Source organism: Castor canadensis, chromosome 17 (assembly GCF_047511655.1).
Source record: "Castor canadensis chromosome 17, mCasCan1.hap1v2, whole genome shotgun sequence".
NCBI classification, from domain to species: Eukaryota; Metazoa; Chordata; class Mammalia; order Rodentia; family Castoridae; genus Castor; species Castor canadensis.
Window position 1 is genome coordinate 20342442 of NC_133402.1, and position 20189 is coordinate 20362630.

Consider the following 20189-nt stretch of genomic DNA (forward strand, 5'->3'; position numbering starts at 1 on the left):
ATCCCCACATCCTCTTCTCTGAACCAGTCTCTCTGAACCCAGCCACCTTGCTGCCAAATCCAGACCTGGAAGCCCCTCTACATGACTGTCAGGAGATCATAGCTGAAATCACCCAAGTGCGCCCTGATCTCCAGGATTCAGCCCTACCCAACAGTGAGCTGGTATGGTATACAGATGGGAGTAGCGTCATCTCGGATGGGGTGCGTAAGGTGGGCGCAGCGGTGGTGGACCAAAGTGGGAGCATAATTTGGAGTGCCCTGTTGCCCCCGAGAACCTCAGACCAGAAGGCCGAACTGATAGCGTTGGCAGAGGCACTCGAGTGGGCTGAGGGAAAACAAGTGACTGTTTATACCGACAGCCGTTATGCTTTCGGCACCGTCCATGTACATGGCGCCATCTACCGGGAAAGGGGTTTCATTACAGCGGAAGGAAAGGAGCTACGTAACCTCCCAGAGACTATTGACTGCGGTACAGAAGCCCCAAGCTGTTGTGGTAGTACATGTTCCTGGTCACCAATCTGCCCAGACTCCGGAAGCTACAGGGAACCGGCGAGTGGACAAAGCAGCCCGAAATGCTGCTTTGGCCACCACGACCCTAGCGCTGACCTTACCTATGCCCAAGCTTCCACGCTTGCCACCGCAACCCGAGTACACAAACAGTGGATTCAAGATCACCGATGCCCGGAGCCCAATCGGCAAGGCTGGTATCGTGGTATCGAAGGGCGGCTGATCCTTCCTGAAAAGTTAGGACTGGTTTTCCTCTCCAATTTACATCAAGCCAACCATTTAGGCAAGAAGAAACTACTTGACCTCCTCGAGTCGGCCCGCCTCCGGTTCCCGCATCAAACAGCCCAGATTCAAAAGATTGTGGACCAATGTGCCGGGTGCCAGGCTATGAAACCCAGCAAAAGGGGACTCCTACATACAGGTACACGGGTACAGGGAAGGGCGCCGGGATGGAGCTGGGAAGTGGATTTCACTGAGGTGAAGCCGGGAAGGTATGGGTATAGGTATTTGTTGGTTCTGATAGACACCTTCTCAGGCTGGGTGGAGGCTTTTCCTACAAAACGAGAGACTGCCCAGGTTGTAGCTAAGGTTTTGCTGGAGGAAATCATACCCAGATATCACATCCCCAAAACTCTAGGCTCTGATAACAGTCTGGCTTTCATCAGTAATGTCCTACAAGGACTGGCCCAGGCAGTGGGGACTAATTGGAAACTGCATTGTGAATATAACCCCCAGAGCTCAGGGCAGGTAGAAAGAATGAATCGGACCCTGAAGGAGACCTTATCTAAATTAGCCATCGAGACTGGTGGAGACTGGGTGGCCCTCCTACCCTATGCCATCTTCCGGGTTTGAAACTCACCATATGTACATGGATTGACACCTTTTGAGATTCTATATGGGGCTCCGCCCCCCATTGTTGTCTGAACTCTACCGGACCAAGACCCCAGTATGGCCCCAAATTACTTGGCCAGCTTAAAAGCCCTACAGGAGGTCCAATGAGAAATCTGGCCCTTAGTGTGCTCCTTGTATGAGACAAAGGATGCATCAAACCCGGAACATGGCATCATCACAGCAGATTGGGTATGGGTAAAGAGACACAAAGCCTGCACTCTGGAAGAAAGATGGAAAGGTCCTTACCTGGTCATTCTGGTTACCCCCACTGCTCTTAAGGTTGACGGTGTCGGGCCTTGGGTCCATCATTCTCACGTGCGTCAAGCCAGTCAGCAAGAACAGAAAGAGGCTAAAGAGTGGACCACATGACGGCACCCAGATAACCCATTGAAGCTAAAGCTTTTGCGGCCCCGGGGACATGCAGAGTCTTCAAGAGCAACCACAGATGGGTTGGCTGATCGCTCTGATCTTGCTCAGCGCCCAGAGCAAGAACCTCGTAGAAACCAACCCTCACCAGCCCTACAAGCAAATCTGGATACTCACCGACAGGGAGACCCATACCACCCTTAACGAGACTACTCACATTGCCCCTATAGGAACTTGGTGGCCGGAACTTCAATTCTGCTTTAGAGACATCAATCCTGCCTACAAGTCTACCGCCCCAGAGTCAGCCTGATGTTATGGTTTTTATGCTTGCCCCGGCCACAAGAAAAGCAAAGACTGTGGGGGGATACAATACTCCTTGCATGTGTCACATCCAACGATGGTGAATGGAAGTGGGGGGTATCAAAACCAGACCTGGTCAAATTTGCCTTTGTAAATGGGGTACCATGGGGGCGCAGAATTCCGTTACCCACCCATGGATGCCAGCCCACCGATACAGATAGAATCAAGGTCACTTTCACTGACAATGGCAAAAGGGACACCCCTGGGCGGGTACAAGGCAAAGTGTGGGGACTTGTGTTTTATAAATATGGTGGACATTCTGGCTCAACCGTAGCAATCAGATTAAAAGTTGAGCCCATGGGGCCACCTTCCAAAACGGTAGGCCCCAACAAAGTACTCAAGCCGCCCTATGTAGAGCTGCCTCTCTGACCTCGCACAACCCCAGTCCCTTCCTGGCCTCACACAAATGCTAGTATTGAAACTCCAGGACATCTAGGCACTGGCTCTCCCCTGGGAAGGCCCAGCCCCACGACCGGGACCACAGACCCCCTCTGGAATTTGGTAAATGCTGCATTCCTAACATTGAACCACACCAACCCTAATATGACTACCTCCTGCTGGCTGTGCTATGATGTGAGGCCCCCATTCTATGAGGCAATAGGGCTAAATGTCACCTACAATGTCTCGACTAGTGAAAACCCCACTCAATGTTCCTGGGGAAACCATAAGAGAGGTCTGACCATACACCAAGTGAGCAGCCAAGGAACCTGCTTAGGGAAGGTGCCGGTGGGAAAACAGGACTTATGTGCTACTATGAATACCAATCCCACCTGGGACAATGATACTAAATGGGTAATTCCAAAAGGCAATGGATGGTGGGTATGCTCACAGTCTGGGCTCACCTCTTGCCTATCAACTAATGTGTTTAACGGCTCTAAGGAATTCTGTGTCCTAGTGACTGTGCTGCCCCACATCATCTATCATTCTGAGGAGAGCCTATATTCATATTGGAATACAAGAACAGATGAGAGAAATAAGAGAGCCTATTTCTGCATTAACCATTGCTACCCTACTTAGCCTAGGAGTGGCTGGGGCAGGAACCAGCATAGCATCCCTGGCTACTCAACATAAAGGAATGTCCTCGCTGTGCGCAGCCATAGATGAGGATATAGAGAGGATAGAAGCCTCCATTAGTCACCTAGAAAAATCCCTTACCTCTCTGAGGTAGTGCTTCAGAACCGATGGGGCCTAGACTTATTGTTCCTCCAGCAGGGGGGACTATGTGCAGCCCTAGGGGAGGAATGTTGTTTTTATGCTGATGATTCAGGGGTAGTTAGGGATTCTATGGCTAAAGTGAGGGAAGGACTGGCAAAAAGGAAACGGGAAAGGGAAGCCCAAAAAATTGGTTCGAAGCTTGGTTCAATAGGTCCCACTGGTTCACTACCTTGGTATCTACCCTGGTGGGCCCTCTGGTCATACTACTGCTTATCTTAACCTTTGGTCCTTGTATTCTGAATAAGCTAGTGACCTTCGTGAGAGATCAAATTAACACAGTCCAACTAATGGTCCTGAGACAGCAATATGAACAGTTACCTAGCCCTGAGGATGTTTACGCTCGTCGCCTAGATGAGCATGATTCCTCATTATGAACAACTAAAGGGGGGAATGTTAGGGTACCTTTGAGGTTTGCAGCCCACTCAGCCTAAAAACGGCCGTGACTAACATGAGCCTTGGGTGACCCGAGCTGACACTTACTGGAACAAAGAGCTGGGGCAGTTTCTGGGAACAGGGACTGTTTCTGGTTAATCGTGCTAAATGGTATGTGAATCATTGTGTCGAGGCACCGGGTGTTTATCTTGCACAAGTTATCTTACCCCACCAGGATATGGGGGAGGAGGGGGGGAACATGTCAAAAATATGTGACCGCAAGGGCCATGGAGAATTGCTGTGTGACTATGATTGATGCTTAAAAGGGTATAAAACCAGCTTGAACTTTACAGCAGGGTCCTTGTTGAAACCTGCTGCGTCGGGCGACTACTCGGACCCCAGCTAGCTGGAAATAAACCTCGCTCTGTGGCTTACATTGTCGTGAGTGTCTTTTGCACTCTTGGGGGGTGGTCGACCTTGGACCCCAACACAACATCCCATCACCCAACTTGACTCAGATGTCCCTAGTTTTACTTGGACTTGAATGTACAGGTATGTGCTCGAATTTAGTTTGATGTGACTTCCTCATCGCTCATGTAGGTTTCTGTGTCCACTTCAACAATCAAGACACTGACAGTTCCATCACCAGAAGGATCCCTTGTGGGGCCAGTAAGTCTGGCTGCTTGGTGACTCTCTGAAGAAAAGCAATGTGACTGCCAGGGTAGCACATGGGCAACATGCAGTTGTGGGAGGCAATGGCCCAGTCAGAGGCATCGGCAGGTAGGACTCAGAAGCAGCAGTTGCTCAGGGAAAAGAGGTGCTATTATTTAAGAGCGAGGCAAAAATCAAAACCAGTTATTTTTCTTTTTTAAATCAAACACTTTATTTCCACATTACAAGCGCAAAAAACTCCCAAACACTTCAACAATACAATGAACGCAGTTATGAAGTTATATACTACTCAAAGCCCCAAAAGGTCAATCAGCTTAACGTTCCAAACATCTCCAGACGTGGTTTTTCAAAAGCTACCTTTGGTTTTTGGAAAAACCAGTATGGAAGTCGATATACAATGGATGCAGTGAACAGCTGCTTATATCAAGGTGTCCAATGACATTAGCTTATACCTGGCAAGCTGGAGCGTGATCTGAAGTCACACACTAAAATACATACACAGGTTCTGCCCCAGAGCTCCAGCAGGGAGGAGCGAGGGCCTGAGGGAAGAAAAGGCCAGTCCAGGCTGTGGCGTTTCCCACTGTGTGGCAGAGGTATGAGAGTTTAACACTAGTACACTGTCAAGTCATTAAGCTTCATGTTCCAAAGGGTCCTGCTGAGGCTGAGATGGGCACAAATGGTGGGAAGATGAAGTCACAGAAGAGGTTTTGAGCAACAAGATCCCAAGGATGCTCAACAGGGCGAGAGGAGCGAGCTACAGTTTCCCATTGTTCTCACATTATCTCAGGGTGAAATTGTGGATAAGTTCAGATAAAAGGTTCAAATATTTGCTTAGATTTTTAATCAGTTGCTTTATGAGAACCCTCATACGTAGCAACTTTAAAACTTTTGTTATAAAAAAGAGCCTACAAATAAATTCACAAAAAAGAGACAATTAATGTTGAGCAGCCAAAAAGTCATGGTTTATTATATCTGAAGAAATTTCATAATTCAAACACAACCAAACTGTACATTTTACAATCACATTCTATTTGTAAACAGTTAAAAGCCACTGACTTCTTTTGCATCTTAGGACACAAACAGTTAGAATCAAGGCAATGAAATGATGGCAAATTCTGTACTGTTAAAAGTTTTACCCTTGTTTAGTCTCTCTTCTTTGACTAAGCAAGCATATAATACCATTTGTGGGCAAAAAAAAAGGGGGGGGGATTTAAAAATGGTGTAACTCGTTAGTTTGCAACAACATTTAAAATTCTCTTTATACAACAAACAACTCTGTAAGCCCAAATAGCTTGGTTACAGTATGCATAGTTACTGATTTCGGCTTAAGGTACAACAGTTAAACGCTAACACAGTCACAGGAGAGCAGAAACATACAGAGCCTCTTGATGGGGTCACAAAAACCAATTACCTATTGATCATTAGCAAACCATCATCACTCACTAATAAAAAGACAGCGTCTGAAAGCAGAATGTCAAACTCCAGCTTTAAGCATTTTTTTGTTTTTTCTTTTTTTTGGCAGAGAAAATTCTTAAACAGAGCAATATGTAGTATCAGTGCTAAAGTTGGGGTTTTCTTTTTTCCTATAAGAAACTACAAGGAGATTTTTTTACTGGGGAACTGGTTTTCCTGAGAACCATGCTCTTTGATTTAGGACAGGAATAGAAAAACAAAAGAACATGGCCAAATGCTGCTCCTTTTTCCCAGAGATAGAAAGCATCTTTTAAATCATCCTCCATTTTTTTTTTGTCTTTTAAATTTTTTTTAAATGATGGAAGAGTAAACATTTTTTTTTCTCAAAAAACAAACAAAAAAATCTGTAAACAAGAAGGTTCGACGTGGGAACCCTCAAAACAAAATGGAAAGCCTATTCAAAGTGCAGGGCCCGTCCTGGGAGGCAGGTGGGCTGCAAGTCACAGCTGTGGCCACAGTTTTTCAAACTGCAGAGCGAAATTCTTTAGTTTTACAACATGAAAAAACTGGTGCAATACTTTCATTAGTAATCCTAAGTCAGTATCATAACTTGATCTTTTAAACTCCACGATACCACAATAAGGTAGGCAACATCAAGGCATAGTAGAGAGCGCACGCCTTTTAAGAACATCCTTGAGTAAACATTTACACTGGAACAGCTGCTCCCCCATATTGCCGACTAGACGGAGGGAGCATCATTCAGTGCAAAGGTAAAAGCTCAGACATTATCAGCCCGAAAATGGTTTTGCAAAAAAAAAAAAAAAAAAAAAAAAAAAGGGCGGGGGGGGGAAGAAAAAAAAGGGGAGGTGGGGTGGGGTGTGGGGCTAAAAAAGAAAGAATCTGAAGGCAAACATGATGAATGTACACAAGTGAGCTCATTCTAATACGGTTTAGCAGGTATGGCGCCATTTGGGAGTGTAAATAGATAGATACCTTTTCACATTATAATATCGGCCTGCATGATTCAAGTATTCAAACTGATATGTTTTGGGGAAAAGAAAGTGGAAAATGTGCAGAAAACAGCTGTCCCACAGGCGGCCCCTGGCTGCAGGCGTTGAGCCCAACTCAGTGCTCCTTTCTTTTGCATCTTGAGGTCACAGTTTGTGAGTCTACACCACGCCGTTACATGGACTCCCCACCCCCACCCAGGTGGTCAACAGAAAGAAAAGCATTAATGGGGGATGGGCTGCTAATTCCCCGGGGGTCGCTGCTGCTCGGAGGACCCCAGAGGCTTGTGGAATAATGTGGGGTCCCCCAGAGGGAAGTGCCGTGAAGGTCTCCACAGTTAGTTCCCGACAGCCCAGCACCATTCCAGTGATTGAGATCGGTCCGGCTGGAGAATGAGTGGGAACAGTCGAGGGAGCCCAGCCGGCTTTGGCTGGACCCAAGAGACTGCCAGCCGGGAGAAGGGGTCAGAGACTGACTTTGTGCAAAGAAACGACTGATTTCCTCTTCACTGGCAAACTCAGCAAGAATAGTAGTGTTCCCCAATACACACCTAGGGAAAAGCACAGCAGCACGAGGGCCCTGTTAGAAATGCAGGGGACAGCACACCACAGAACTGGGGTTCCAGTCCTGGGCGCACGTAGACAGGTGGGGCTTGGTTCTCCTGGGCCTGATGCCACACCCACGGAAGTCTCCTTCATGAGTGCTTTACAGGGTCAAGATCAGACTATCTTCTGTAGGCCAAGGCAAGGGATCCTCCAGGGCCTTTAAAAATTGTTTTGATAGAAGGTCTCCCTTCATTGCCCAGAGTGGCCTCAAATTCCTGGTTTAAGTGATCCTCCCACTTTGGCCTCTCAAGTAAGTGGCTCCAGTTGTCAGGAGGCATCTCAGTGGAACCGTGCCCTGCCCAGGCTGATTCTACCAATGTTCCCAACATGGTCAATGGCTACTTACATGTGCAGAGACTTTTGTGCCTTCACTACCTCTTCTTTTGAACTGTAACGGACCAGCGCATTTCCATGTGGGAGGTTCAGGTGGAATGTTATCAGTGGGCCATGCTGCATGCACAGGGTTCGCAGAGTAGAGCCATCAATCTAGAACAGAGTGAGGGCCACAGTTAAAGGGGCATTGTGATGGTGTCCCAGCTCTGGTCCTCTCTCACATGGCTATGGTGCCCCTCCCCACACCCACTGGGCCAAGAGCTGTACCATTGTGGCCTCTAGACTCCTGGGCACTCCCCAGACCCCCAGTTCCTCAGTTAGCCATTGGCCCTGCTGTGCTATCATGTCCTGTCCCTAAAGATAGGACCTACCAGTGAGGGGGAAGGGGCTAAGAAAGTGCTGGAACCTAATAGGGCAAGCTAGGGGTTCTTAAAGTGCAGTACACAAATCACTGCATCAGCCATGTGAACACTTCCAAAACTACAGAGCCCAGGCCCCAGTTGGACTACTGCATCATCTCTGGGGTGAGACCAAGCAAAACTTGTGCTTGTGGTTGGTTCCTTCCAGGGAATAGTGTGAGAAGCACTAGATCAGACCTGGGTAATGCATATAGTCCCTTCTCTGTCCTCTGCCAGCTCTGTCTCAACATATCCCAGACCATGCAGTGTCTAGCACTCTTACCTGAGGTGTAAGGTTTTTCAGAACAAGCCAATTTGTTATTCTCCCTGAGCTGCTCTCACCCCAGCTGGAACCTTAATAAAGGGAGAAGGGAAAAAATCAGCCTTTCAGGAGGTCTTCCCAACTTTTTCCCAGGCCCATGGAATGAGATCACTCCAGCCTTGACCAGGTGCTGGCTCCCAGTATAAGTGGTTCTACCTGAGCAGGCAGCTCAGTACATGGGAGGGCAAGTGTGTCACAGAAGCCTGTATTCCACAGGCTAAAACCACTTCCACCTGGGGAGAGACTTAGGTAAGAAGTACCATTTGCTGATTACATGATTACATGTCCTTTTCAGGCATCACCCAGACATCCAGCTATGCTTTACTTTTGTCTGAGTCACCACAGGTGTTCCCCATCTGGTCTTCTTGCTTGGGCCATGGCAGCCCTCTCCCTCCAATAAAGGGACTTTTAAGTAAGATCAGGACCTCCCCACACACATGCCTGCTGGCCCTCTAAGATTAATAGTACCCTCTTTCACTTTCAGATGTCTCTGCTTAAACAATCCCATGTACAGGCCAAGCAAACTCTGAGCTCCAGGCCTGAATGCGCTACCCCTACATTCCCCAGCTCTGCCAAGTAACAGCTTCTGGTTCATACAGCCAGGTCTTTTTCTGCAAGCCCACCATGAGCAGGATATGGCCAGGCATTTCTAAGATGTACTCTTGAGGAATTCTGGAAAGAAGTTCCATTAACTTACCATTGACTGCTGTGTTTGGGTAAATGTTCTTAAGGAAACTGGGCTAATTCTTCAGAGACATGGAAATTGCAGGACAGATCAATGCTCTAAGGACCATAGGTATGAGTTCTCAGTCTGCCTTACAGAGGGAAACAGCAGTGTATCGCTGAGGTCTTGGTTAAATTAGACTGCTGCTATCAGTTGGTATTCAGCAACTAAACCACCATCATTAAGAGAGAACTTCTCTTACCTGGGGTATATCTGGCGTCAGAACTTCCCCATCCTCCACCTACACGAAGGGGAGAATTATCCCATGTAGACAAGGGTGGCTTCTGACCAGTCAGTCCCGGAGGTGGGCGGGACGGAGCAGTGATGTTTTTAGGTGGCAAAGGGACCTTCCACAGCTCATGAGCCAGAGAGGTGTTTGTAACTGAACCAGGAGACCATGTCAATTTGGAATCACTATTTCTGGCTACTCAAAAGAGAAAGAAAGAAAAAAATGGAGATAGATGATGTTTAAGAGAAAATTTAAATAATGATAACATCTATTGGTTCATGAAAAGCAAACCAAACAAAAAGAAACTATCAAAAAACCCCAAATCAAACTAAACTGCTAAGAAGAAAAACAAGCCCAAAGGAGATCACTTCCTCCCTCAAATCAATGGTACCATTGATCTGTTACTAATAGTTTCAGCACCTATGAGATTCTTAGGTCAGTGTAAAAAACTGTACTCTAATCAGAATCAAACAAAAACCATAAACTTGAATTGTTTTTCTAAAACCAAATGTGAATTCTTAAGATCCCTAACCAAACCATTTGCCTCTGGTCCAGTGCAGAGCCAGGATTCAAACTTAAACTTTTTCTAGCTTTTATCCCCCCTAAAAAAATGGGACTTCAGTTACTGACACATGCCGCCTTTGAGCAGTGGGGATGCTGCAGCACATAGCAACCTGAGTCTAAAATAACACTCAAAAATACAAGGTGGACATGAGGAATGGGAAACTTTGTATCTTTACCAGTATTAACTGACTTACATAGTGCATGACTGTGAACTCACTGCTATGCAAAGTGTAGTTGCAAGAAAGGCTGGCCACACAGTTTATCACTGTTCTACAGTAGAATGAGAACAGAAGTACTAAGCCAGCACTTGTTGGCTGACAGCAACTTGACCCTATCTTCACTTAAGTATGTTATCATTTTTGTAACAACTCAAAATTCACATTTACTGTATTTTACAGAAGTTATCAGGGCAATGAAGGACTGGGAATTAAAAAATAAAAGATTCTTTATGCAGATGACTTAGGAACTGCTTTGGATAAAATGACATTTAGTTATGGAGCTGAAGTAGCTCTTAGATCAAGTGAGAGCTGTCTGGTGGGAGCAAACTGAGATGGCTGCTGAGTACAGCAAACTCAAACAGAACAAGTGTGGAAAACCATTTCCCCAGGACCACAGTCTCCTAAAGTACCCAGAAAGAAGAGGGCATTCAAAGTGGTGCCCTCCCTCCCTTAGGGCCCTGGTGGAAGGGAAGGCCCACCTGAAGTGCTTTGTGCTGTACTGCTGAGGGGAACGTTGTAGTTGGAGGCACGAATGGATGACCAGGCACTAGTTGAAGGCAGCGTGGTGTTCAAGGATGAGGATGACCCTATATCACAGAGAAGAATCCAGTGAGCTATCAGAGTGGGAGACATTGTGTGTGAGAATAAGCAAAGGCACCCAGAGATAAAATCGTAATTGTATGCAGCAAGAAAGAAAACAGGTGTGCTTGGGGGGAACAAACGATGCCCAAGACTGCTAGCTGTTTTTACCCTGTCAGTCATTTTCCCTCCTGCTCTGTTTACACCTAATTGTAAGAACACTCTCCAACAATGATGTATAGCAACCAGGCTGACACTGGCTCTCTTTCCTGGCACTGGGCTCTAAAGGAAGACTATTCTTGTTGATCCTAACTCCTCTTGGCAAGCCAGGTCACCAAGGTACCCCATCACTTGCACTACCAAAGAGCCAGTCTTCCAGCTGTCAGTCCAGCCACATATTCAGGCTCCAAGTTTTTCTTCCCATTTTTAAACCCCCTTCTCTAGTTTAGCTGGAGACCTGACCATCATCTCATCACCATGAGCTTCCCTGACTAGTCTTCCATTTGATCACTCTGCTTACCACTGCTGGACTACCTCACCTTACCTCATGATTCTTTACTCAGAACCTCCCATGATATATTTCCTTTAATATAAAACCTAACCTCCCCACTAACTTTCAAAACCTACAAACAGACAGAAAGAAGCCCTTGTTTGTTTGGGCCATGGTTTTTTCTGTTAACTACCACGTGAGGTTTTATGGTTTATTTTCTGCGGAAGGTGTTGTAGCTTTAACTACCTCTACAGAGCCATCTATTAAATTCAGACATTTCAGAAGGCTGAAGGTTCTTTTCTTACCTCTATGATGTGGTAACACTTATTATCTTAACAAATTTCATATTTCATGTAAAATGTTGACTGTTTTACATTTTCTTTATAAACTATTTAAAAGGATAGATGGGATGAATACTTTACAGAAAAAATTTCAATTATTTTTAACATTTAAAAAAATTCATTTCATTCACCTTTGTTCAGTGCAAAATCATGGACAGAATATGTGCATATGCCTTGAGGTGAAAAACAGCCCTGCAGTAGGTAATGGGGTGGTTTTTCTGGATAACCCATTAGAAAGTACATCTGGCCTGCAGGAATAAGTGGACATGGCTTCATTCTGAGACAAAGAAAGCCCAACTGCTGCTCCAGAGGAAGCCCTGTGGCACTACAAGAACAGAGTGTTCACACAGAACAGTTACTGCCATTGAGAGCAAATGCCTGTTGGTCCTTGGTGCTCCCTTCTTAAACCCAAATAGGAATAATTTTTCATAATCTCAAAAGTGGCTACAGGAACTTATGGGAAATCTGAGCATTCTGTTTTCATGTTCGTGACCCCTAGATGTCAGCTGCTGGAGGACTTCCGAGGCTCAAAGATTCACTCCTACCTTGAGCCATTCCTAAACCGTGCTGCTGAGCATCACTTGGATACTGACTTGTGCCTCCTACGTACCACTGTTCCTGTCCCTGAGGTGGTCAACTTCCCGCACAGTATTAATTGAAAGATTGTTTATGACACTGCCAGGAGTGACGTAAGGGTCAGTTTCGGGGTCAATGTTTGGATAACCTTTCCATGGTTCACCAGGGCGAAATTCTGGAAGTGGAAATTTAAAATTAGTTCAAGACTTAATCATCATTTTAAGACCTATTATTAAATACCCCAAACTTTTATCCCTAAATCCTACAAAATTCTCAAATACATTCTAATTTATACTAATACCCTAAAAGGCCAGGTGGGTAATACAATTAGTATAATTTAAGCTATTCTTCATAAATAATTTCCTCTGAGTTTACACATTTCTAAACATTTTACAATATTTTATGACAAATTGCAACCCCAGCAGGACAAAGCAGGCCTAGGCATGTTTCCATATATAATTGCTCAGCAAAGCTGGAGGCACTGTCAGGTATCCCTGGCATAGCTGGGGGAGTCAGGGGAAAGACGGTGACTTGGGGCTTCTGATGAGATTTTTCCTGCTGGATGGTTGACTCACTCTACTGGCACTGCTCAGAGCAGAGAGGCACTGGAAACACACAGGCACTCATATGCCTGACTTTACACTCAACTTTGCCTTCAACATTTCTGCCCTTCTGTTCAGCATGGATCAGTTCAATCACACTGAACTGAGCTAAACCATTAGAAATCCAGATATAACAACACTATAATGGAATTGGTCTTGTGAAAGAGGCTGTTAGTGTCTTACCTGGTGGCCAATTAACACTGCTAGAGCCGTTAGGCGATTTGGCACGTGGCCAGCCATCTCCTATTGAACCTGGAGGACTGGCTGGTGAAGTACTGCTGTTCATAAAGTCATAGGGAACAAATGGAGACTCTTCCAGCCTGAAACCACTTGAAATAGCACCTACAGAGAGAAAAATGATAATGAATGTGAGCAAAGCATACTATCAGCTGGGCATGGTGGCTCACATCTGTCACTCAAGCTTCTTGGGAGGCAAAAGTAGGAGGATCTTGGTATGAGGCAGCCCAGGGCAAAAGTACAAGACCCTATCTGAAAAACAAACTAAAGCAAAAAGACAAGTGGTACAGTGCTTCAAGACCCTGAGTTCAATCCCCAGTACTGCCAGAAGAGAGAGAGAGAGAAAGAGAGAGTGAGCGAGTGTGTGTGTAATATCTCCACTATTTCCATTTTCTCCTCTTCTCTAGCTTCCTCATCTAGCTATCTTGATCCATGTGAACTTTCTATTTGTTACTAAACTGAATCAAAGCTACTTGGGAGTAAAGTGGGATATAAATATAAATAAAGCATTACAATAAGCCTAACAAGACACATGTCAAGGGACCAATTCTTATGCTTGAGAAATTACATTTTTTCCCAGCAAGAATAATTTCTATTTACTAAAAATTTGTTTTATCAAAAAAGGAAAACAGACTTGACATAGAGGAAAGTAGGATCCACCTGTATTCTATTAATCACTGTAAGGGAGAACATGAGAAAATGAAATGTACAATGTACTTGGTAGGCTTAGTCTTGGCAAATGAGATGAATATACATGGAGCAATTTCTGTCTTGGAGGAGGGCATCTCATGAGGCACCAATGAAGGCCAATAGTAAAGATGATGACTAAGAGCTACTGATCACTTATGTGTCCAGCCCAGGTCTAGTGCTTAAGTGCTTGAGAGTTACCCTCAAAGTACCTAAAAGGTACTATTATGATTCATGTTTTGCAGAGAAGAGGCCTGAAGTTCAGACAGGTTATTTTTTGCCAATTAATACCAGAGCTAGTAGTTGCACAGCTAGGCCAGAAACCCAGGGTTTGTGATTATTTTGCCATCTTCCCCCTGTCTCCCTTAAGAAAAATTCCAATGTGGTATTTCCAAGTGGCAAGTCTCTTTAGAAACTAGGTCTGTTTGATTTCTATTAAATGACAATCTTGCCCTTGATAGTCACCAGTCTAGTGTGTGCAATCTAGAAAATATAATACTACTCTAAGTTTAGTCAGTTTCAACATAAAATTCAATGGGAAAGAAATGTCACAAATACTAATCATAGGAATATAGATTTGAGGCTGTGTGAGCCAGAACATAAGGTGTCTCTCCTGGCTCCTCCTACTGTCATCACAGAATCACTAAGCCCTGCCCATTCTGCTCCCTGCACAGCTCCTGAATAATGACTACACTGGGTCAGGCTTCTGTTGTCTCTTGTGTGGCTCAGTTTTTGATTAGACTAGACTAGAGGGTTTCCCAAGTGACCTCCACATATCAGCGAGAACAATCTTTCAAAAGTGCAAATGTGAGCCAGTCACCTCCTAGCCTGTAACTCAAAAGTTCCTCATTACACAAGAGGTTACTTTCAAGTCCTACAGTAGTTTATAAGACTCTCTAAGACAATGTACGGTAAACACTTGCTTTCCTTTCTTGGGGTTCTGGTCATGCAGTAAGTGCCCGGTCTCTGCAGAGTCTAGAGTTAGTGCTAAGACCATTCGGGTTTCCCTGCCTATAGAACCCAAATAAAAGCTCTGAATACCACGGCTCAGGTGAGTGCCTCTGTTCATGTTGTCACCCACTGCTGCTGAGAGAATGAATTGCTGTTATCTGTGCAACTCCTCTGGGAGAGGACAACATGAAGCTTGCTCCTGGCTTCTCTGGACTCTATACCATGTGCTTTTTTCCTTTGCTGATTTTAACCTGTACTCTTGCTGTTAAGAAACTGTAACTGAGAAGAAAAAATCTTTTCTGAATTCTAGCAAGTCAATGAACCCAAGGTTGGTCTTGAGGATTGCTGAGCCAGGTCTCTTGGATTTGCCCTTCTCTCTGCTCATTAACTAATGTACCAGCTGCCTAAGTCTCAAAAAAACGAGGAGAAAAGCAAAACCTCTCTAGTATTGTGACGCACATTGTCTGACACAATGTCTGTTAAGGACTGTCTTCCCTTTAGACTTGGGTAACAGCTACACATGCACAGCACACACACACATTCACACAAGAGCCAAAAGAGCAAAAAGGAGTTCTGAGACAAAATGACAGAATAAACAAGAGGATAATTATGACTATAGTGGAAAAAATGCTTTTTAAAAAGTAAGTTGAAAAGCTGAAATAGTGCTGGGGGCATGACTCAAATGGTAGAATGCCTGCCTGGGAAGCATGAGGTGCTGAATGCAAGCCCTAGTACTGGCCAAAAAAGAAAAAAAGGAGTTTGAATTTAAAAACAAAACAAAAAGCCACAAACATTGTAAGAGTCAAAATCTGGAGGGCTCTTATTGATAGGTATAACACTAACCTGGTCTTTTTCTAGACATAAAGATCAGACCATAACCAGATCAAGGTATATTTTTGAAGCCATTTTGACGAGGAGAAAAATACAATGAAGAAAGGATACAAACAACTAAACAGGAAACATTCTTGATTCTTAATGGGATAAGAGCCTGAAGATATCAAAACAGTATCTAAGAAAGGAAGACTATTGGCCTTGGGTTGGTTAAGATTAGTTTTGCAGGATGTTAAAATGAAAATGAGACCTTTTTTTTCTTATAAAAATAAGTAATTTGCATTCTAATTAGAAAAAAAAAAGGGCTGGGGTTGTAGCTCAGTAGCACATGCGTGAGACCCTGGGATCCCCAGTACCTCAAATTAAATGTTAAAAAGAAATTTTACAAAGCAAACAGGAAGAATGACAAAAGGAAATTTCAGGGCAGCATATGAAGTAGATAAGGCTGGGATGTGGCTTGGTGGTAGTGCTGGCTTTGATTCCCAGTGCTCACGTGCTGCAGATGGAAGGATATGATTTGGTAGGAACCTTTCCCTTTTTATTTTGAAGGGAGATAGTTACATATACAGGCACCGATTGTTACATGTACAGGAAAAATATTTTTAAGCTAAATCGTAAAAAACTTTAAAATATACTGATCGCAATCCACATTAATGTAGAAGAAAACAGTCTACTATAAAAGGTATATTTAATAAAGACAGAAAAACAGATATTAAGAGAAGATAAAATATAACACTGTAAGTCACCCAACAACTTTATAATCTATCATTTCCATTTTACAGATGGCAAACAATGAGGCTTAGACTTCAAACCCTGTCCTACCATGATGTGACACCAGTTTCCATAATGCATACCAGAACAGCCTATGTAGCCATAAGTGTATGAATGTGTTACATATACCACATCTATACCACAAGTAAAAGAAAGGGAGTGACACATCTGTAAAAAGAAACTCAGGCCCCGATTTACAAAGCACATCTGGGAAAATTCGCTTTGACAGGAAGACAGCAAACTGTATGGTAGAAACATTTTTGTGAGTCTCCACATCATATCCGTCTAGCCATTTTCTCCCCACTGCCCTTGAATGACAGTGGCTCCAGGACTCTGCTGTGCTTTTCTGTCTCTATTCCTCTCCCCTGCCTCATCTGTGTTCATGGCCTTACGCATGAATACGCAATCTTATTCTAGCCCAGATTTTTCTCCTGAGTTGATGGACCACTATTTCTCATTTTTTTAAGATCACTTACAGCCTACAAATCTTTCATGATTTGCTCCATTATCTATTACTTATCTTCACCTGCCTCACTAGGACACCCTCTTTCAACTTTGCACGTATTATTCTCACTTCATCTTTGGTTGGTAAACTAGAGACTTGTTCAGATTAGTCTCTTTATGACCCTTCCAGACCCCACCACACCACGCTCCTATGGCACTCTGTCTACATGGTTAGTACAATTACACATTCTACCTTTTCTAGTACCTGTTACATCGTATTAAGGTTGTTTACATGTTTATTTTGCTGACCATGATGTTCTCCAGGGCAAGTGTTTTCAGGTACAGTCATACATACACCCAGACACCCACTGTGTGTATGTATGCAGGCACATCTGTACCTATATATTCCAGGTGCTTAGTACAGTTCTTGGGAAGCACAAAATATTCCATTAATATTTGCTGGGTGAATGGATAAAATCAAATAGGAGGAAAGTGATAATTCTGAAAGAAATTCAATACTAAAAAAAAATATTAAATCTGTAACATACATAGCAAAAAAAAATTTTTTAATTTGCGTATTTTTGTTGTTGACTCATATAGCTGCATAATAGTCAATATGACCAATTCACATAATCTTTAAAAATGGATCCGTTAGAACTTTTTTAAAAACTAGGATATATTCATTACACAGGGGGATTCACAGTGACAATTCCGATTAGACTTGTACCGCACATTAGTTACACTGTCCCCATCTAGCAAGAAAATGTGTCAAGTTGGCTATGGTGGCACACACCTATAATCCCAGTGTTCAGGACGCTGAGTCAAGAGGACTGTGAGTTGAGGGTAGCCTGGGCTATACAGCAAGACCCTGTGCTCCCCCCTCAACCCACTAAGAGTGTCAATATAAATAAAATTACACTGTTAGGGTTGTTTTGGTTTTTTTAATGTTTGTTTTTGGTTTTGATTCTTGGCTTTCTTTTTTTGAGACGGTCTCACTACAGTCCAGGCAGGCTTTGAACTTGTGACACTCTTGAGCACTACGATAAATGCATGTGCCACTATACCTGTCCTAGTTTTCAGTACCCTGTTATGAACATATCGGGTTCAACACACTGAATGTTAAAAAGCAGAATATAAAAACAATAAAATCACTTAGGAAAAAACCTAAGGGCGAATTAAAAACAAAACATAACATACAACTGATGTCTCATTTATAAAACAGCACAACAGACATGAAAAAAAATTTTTTTTGATGATATTGGGATTTGAACTCAGGGTTTCACACTTGTTAGGTAGGTGCTCTACCACTTGAGCCACACCCCCTTTGCTTTTCATTTTAAAGTCTCTTGAGTCTTGAAAATTAATAAAGCACTTTTTTGGGGTGGCACTAGAATTTGAACGTGGCTCAGGTTTGCTTAGCAGGCACTCTACCACTTGAGCTATGCCCTTAGCTCTTTTATGCTTTAGTTATTTTTCAGGTAGGAATGAGGACCCTCCTACCTATGCTTCCTGTGTAGTTGGGGTTACAGATATGTACCATTATACTTAGCTTATTTGTTGAGATGGGGGTCTTGTTACCTTTTTGCCCACCCTGGCCTCAAAATTTCTGATCTCTGCCTACCAAAGAGCTGGGTTTATAACTGTAAGCCACTGCATCTGGCCAAATAAAGCACCTATTTTTAAGTTTTAAGGAAAAGAGGTTTATTTTGGCTCATATAAGGCATATTTTTAAATGAGGAAAAGATCTAAAGTAATTAGGCTTTAAAATATACATGTAAAATAAGGTAAAGGCAAATATTTTTTTTAAGGGGAAGTGTTATCAAGATGTAGTTGATACCATGTTTGCTGGAGTTCTGATCCAAAGATGTGTTCACAGAAATGCTGTCCACTGTAGTCCACTTCCTTAACCTTGACTGTGGCTCTTTAATACTGTTCATATCCATATTTACATTCAAGTTTGAGTTCAAGCCTTAAAAATTAAAAAGAAGAATCTTATAAAAAATACAGCACATTTTCCTCTGGTACCACACTTTTACTTTCTAGAAAAATCTAATGTTTTCAATCCTGTTTAATGCTCCTTTACAAACACCATCCTACAAATGTGGCAAACAAAAAAGGCAGGTAGGGGAGACACTCTGAGCTCCTGAGGAAGTTGGCAGGAACACGTAGGAAGAAAGCGCCTGGACCACACACAGGTGTCACTCTAGTGCTGCACAGTACAATGTTTGCAAATCACTACCATGCTATGTGTGGAAAGCTATTTCTCTCATAATTTTGACCACTTTTAAACTACTTGGCAAAGTAAGAGCAAGAAGCGTTAAGGGGACCAAATGATAAAGTTTGTAACTGCATCCCTAGTTCAATGTACCTATTTAACTATGCCCCAAGAATGTCATGCATGAAGAAAATGTGGTCACTCTCAGTTACTACTTTTTACTTGCCAATGGAACATTTTCAGCTGGCTGGCCAAAAGATGTTGTCACTTAAAAATAAAATGTCACGTTCTAACCATGACACCTCAGGGATAGATCCTACACACTAAGACACAACTTACTTGAACTGTGCTGATGAGGCACGGCTAACTCAAGATATTCTCTTGGACCAAGTACATAAGTAGAGCTGTCAAAAAACTCACCAGTAGAAGTCTAACTCAAAGACCACAGGCACCAGAATCACCTAAAATGCTTGTTCAAAATGAAACTTTCCAGTGGGAGCCAATTTTTTTAAAATACATTTCCAAATGGTGTTTATTCTAAAGTTTCAAATTAAGCGTTTTTAAATTCACCGGTGTGATGAGAATCCTTGTGATATTGGATGCACTGAACTTAAAACCTTTAGAATTCTCTAAAAATCACTCCCATTTTTGCAGAAAACAAGTTTGTGCTCTTAGACGTGTAGATTAAGTCAAGAGCTGACAAATATTTTCTATAAAGGTTAGGATAGCGTCTTAGGTTTTATGGGCACATGGTCCTCCCTCTGTCTCTATGCAACTCTACTAGACCCTGAAAACAGGCACAAACAATATATAAAGAATACAGCTATGTTCCAATAAAACTTCAAAAAATTAGGCAGTGAGCAAAATTTGACCAACAGGTTATTGTATGCCACATCAAGACAATTGTATTGGTTTGTGTATGAGCTAATCAGACTTTCTTAATCAATGAGATGTATCCCTCAGTGAAAAGCTAAACCAGGATAAGAAACCCCATATTTAGAACTCACCTCTCCACTGGTTCATTTTATATATCAGGAATGTAGTCAGTGGTTAAGAACTATTTCTCCTCACTTGTGCATCCTTTTCCCACTATACTGTGGTTTCTGGGTCCACCTGGTTACTATCAGAAAGCGTCCACAGTATCCTGCCACAGTGGAAACTGCCAGGCTAGCGGTGTGGCTCAAGCAGTATAGCAGGGAACTAGTAGAGCACCTGCCTACTGAGTGTGAAGCCTTGAGTTCAAACCCCAACACCTGCTACCACCAAAAC

General features: G+C 43.4%; 1 protein-coding gene across 7 annotated transcripts in view; it reads right to left on the reverse strand.

Annotated features, from left to right (window-relative positions):
- Positions 1-6639: 6639 nt before the first annotated feature.
- Tnrc6a (trinucleotide repeat containing adaptor 6A) overlaps positions 6640-20189 on the reverse strand; it is a 173173-nt gene continuing 159623 nt past the window's right edge. For all 7 annotated transcript variants that reach the window (XM_074060202.1, XM_074060200.1, XM_074060199.1 and 4 more), the window contains 8 exons: positions 18543-18674; positions 12968-13126; positions 12217-12357; positions 10676-10783; positions 9388-9609; positions 8423-8493; positions 7755-7894; positions 6640-7353 (listed from right to left, as the gene is read on the reverse strand). In XM_074060202.1, coding sequence (XP_073916303.1) covers positions 6978-7353; positions 7755-7894; positions 8423-8493; positions 9388-9609; positions 10676-10783; positions 12217-12357; positions 12968-13126; positions 18543-18674 — 1349 coding nt within the window. In that variant the 3' untranslated portion in view covers positions 6640-6977. The remainder of the gene's footprint in view (positions 7354-7754; positions 7895-8422; positions 8494-9387; positions 9610-10675; positions 10784-12216; positions 12358-12967; positions 13127-18542; positions 18675-20189) is intronic.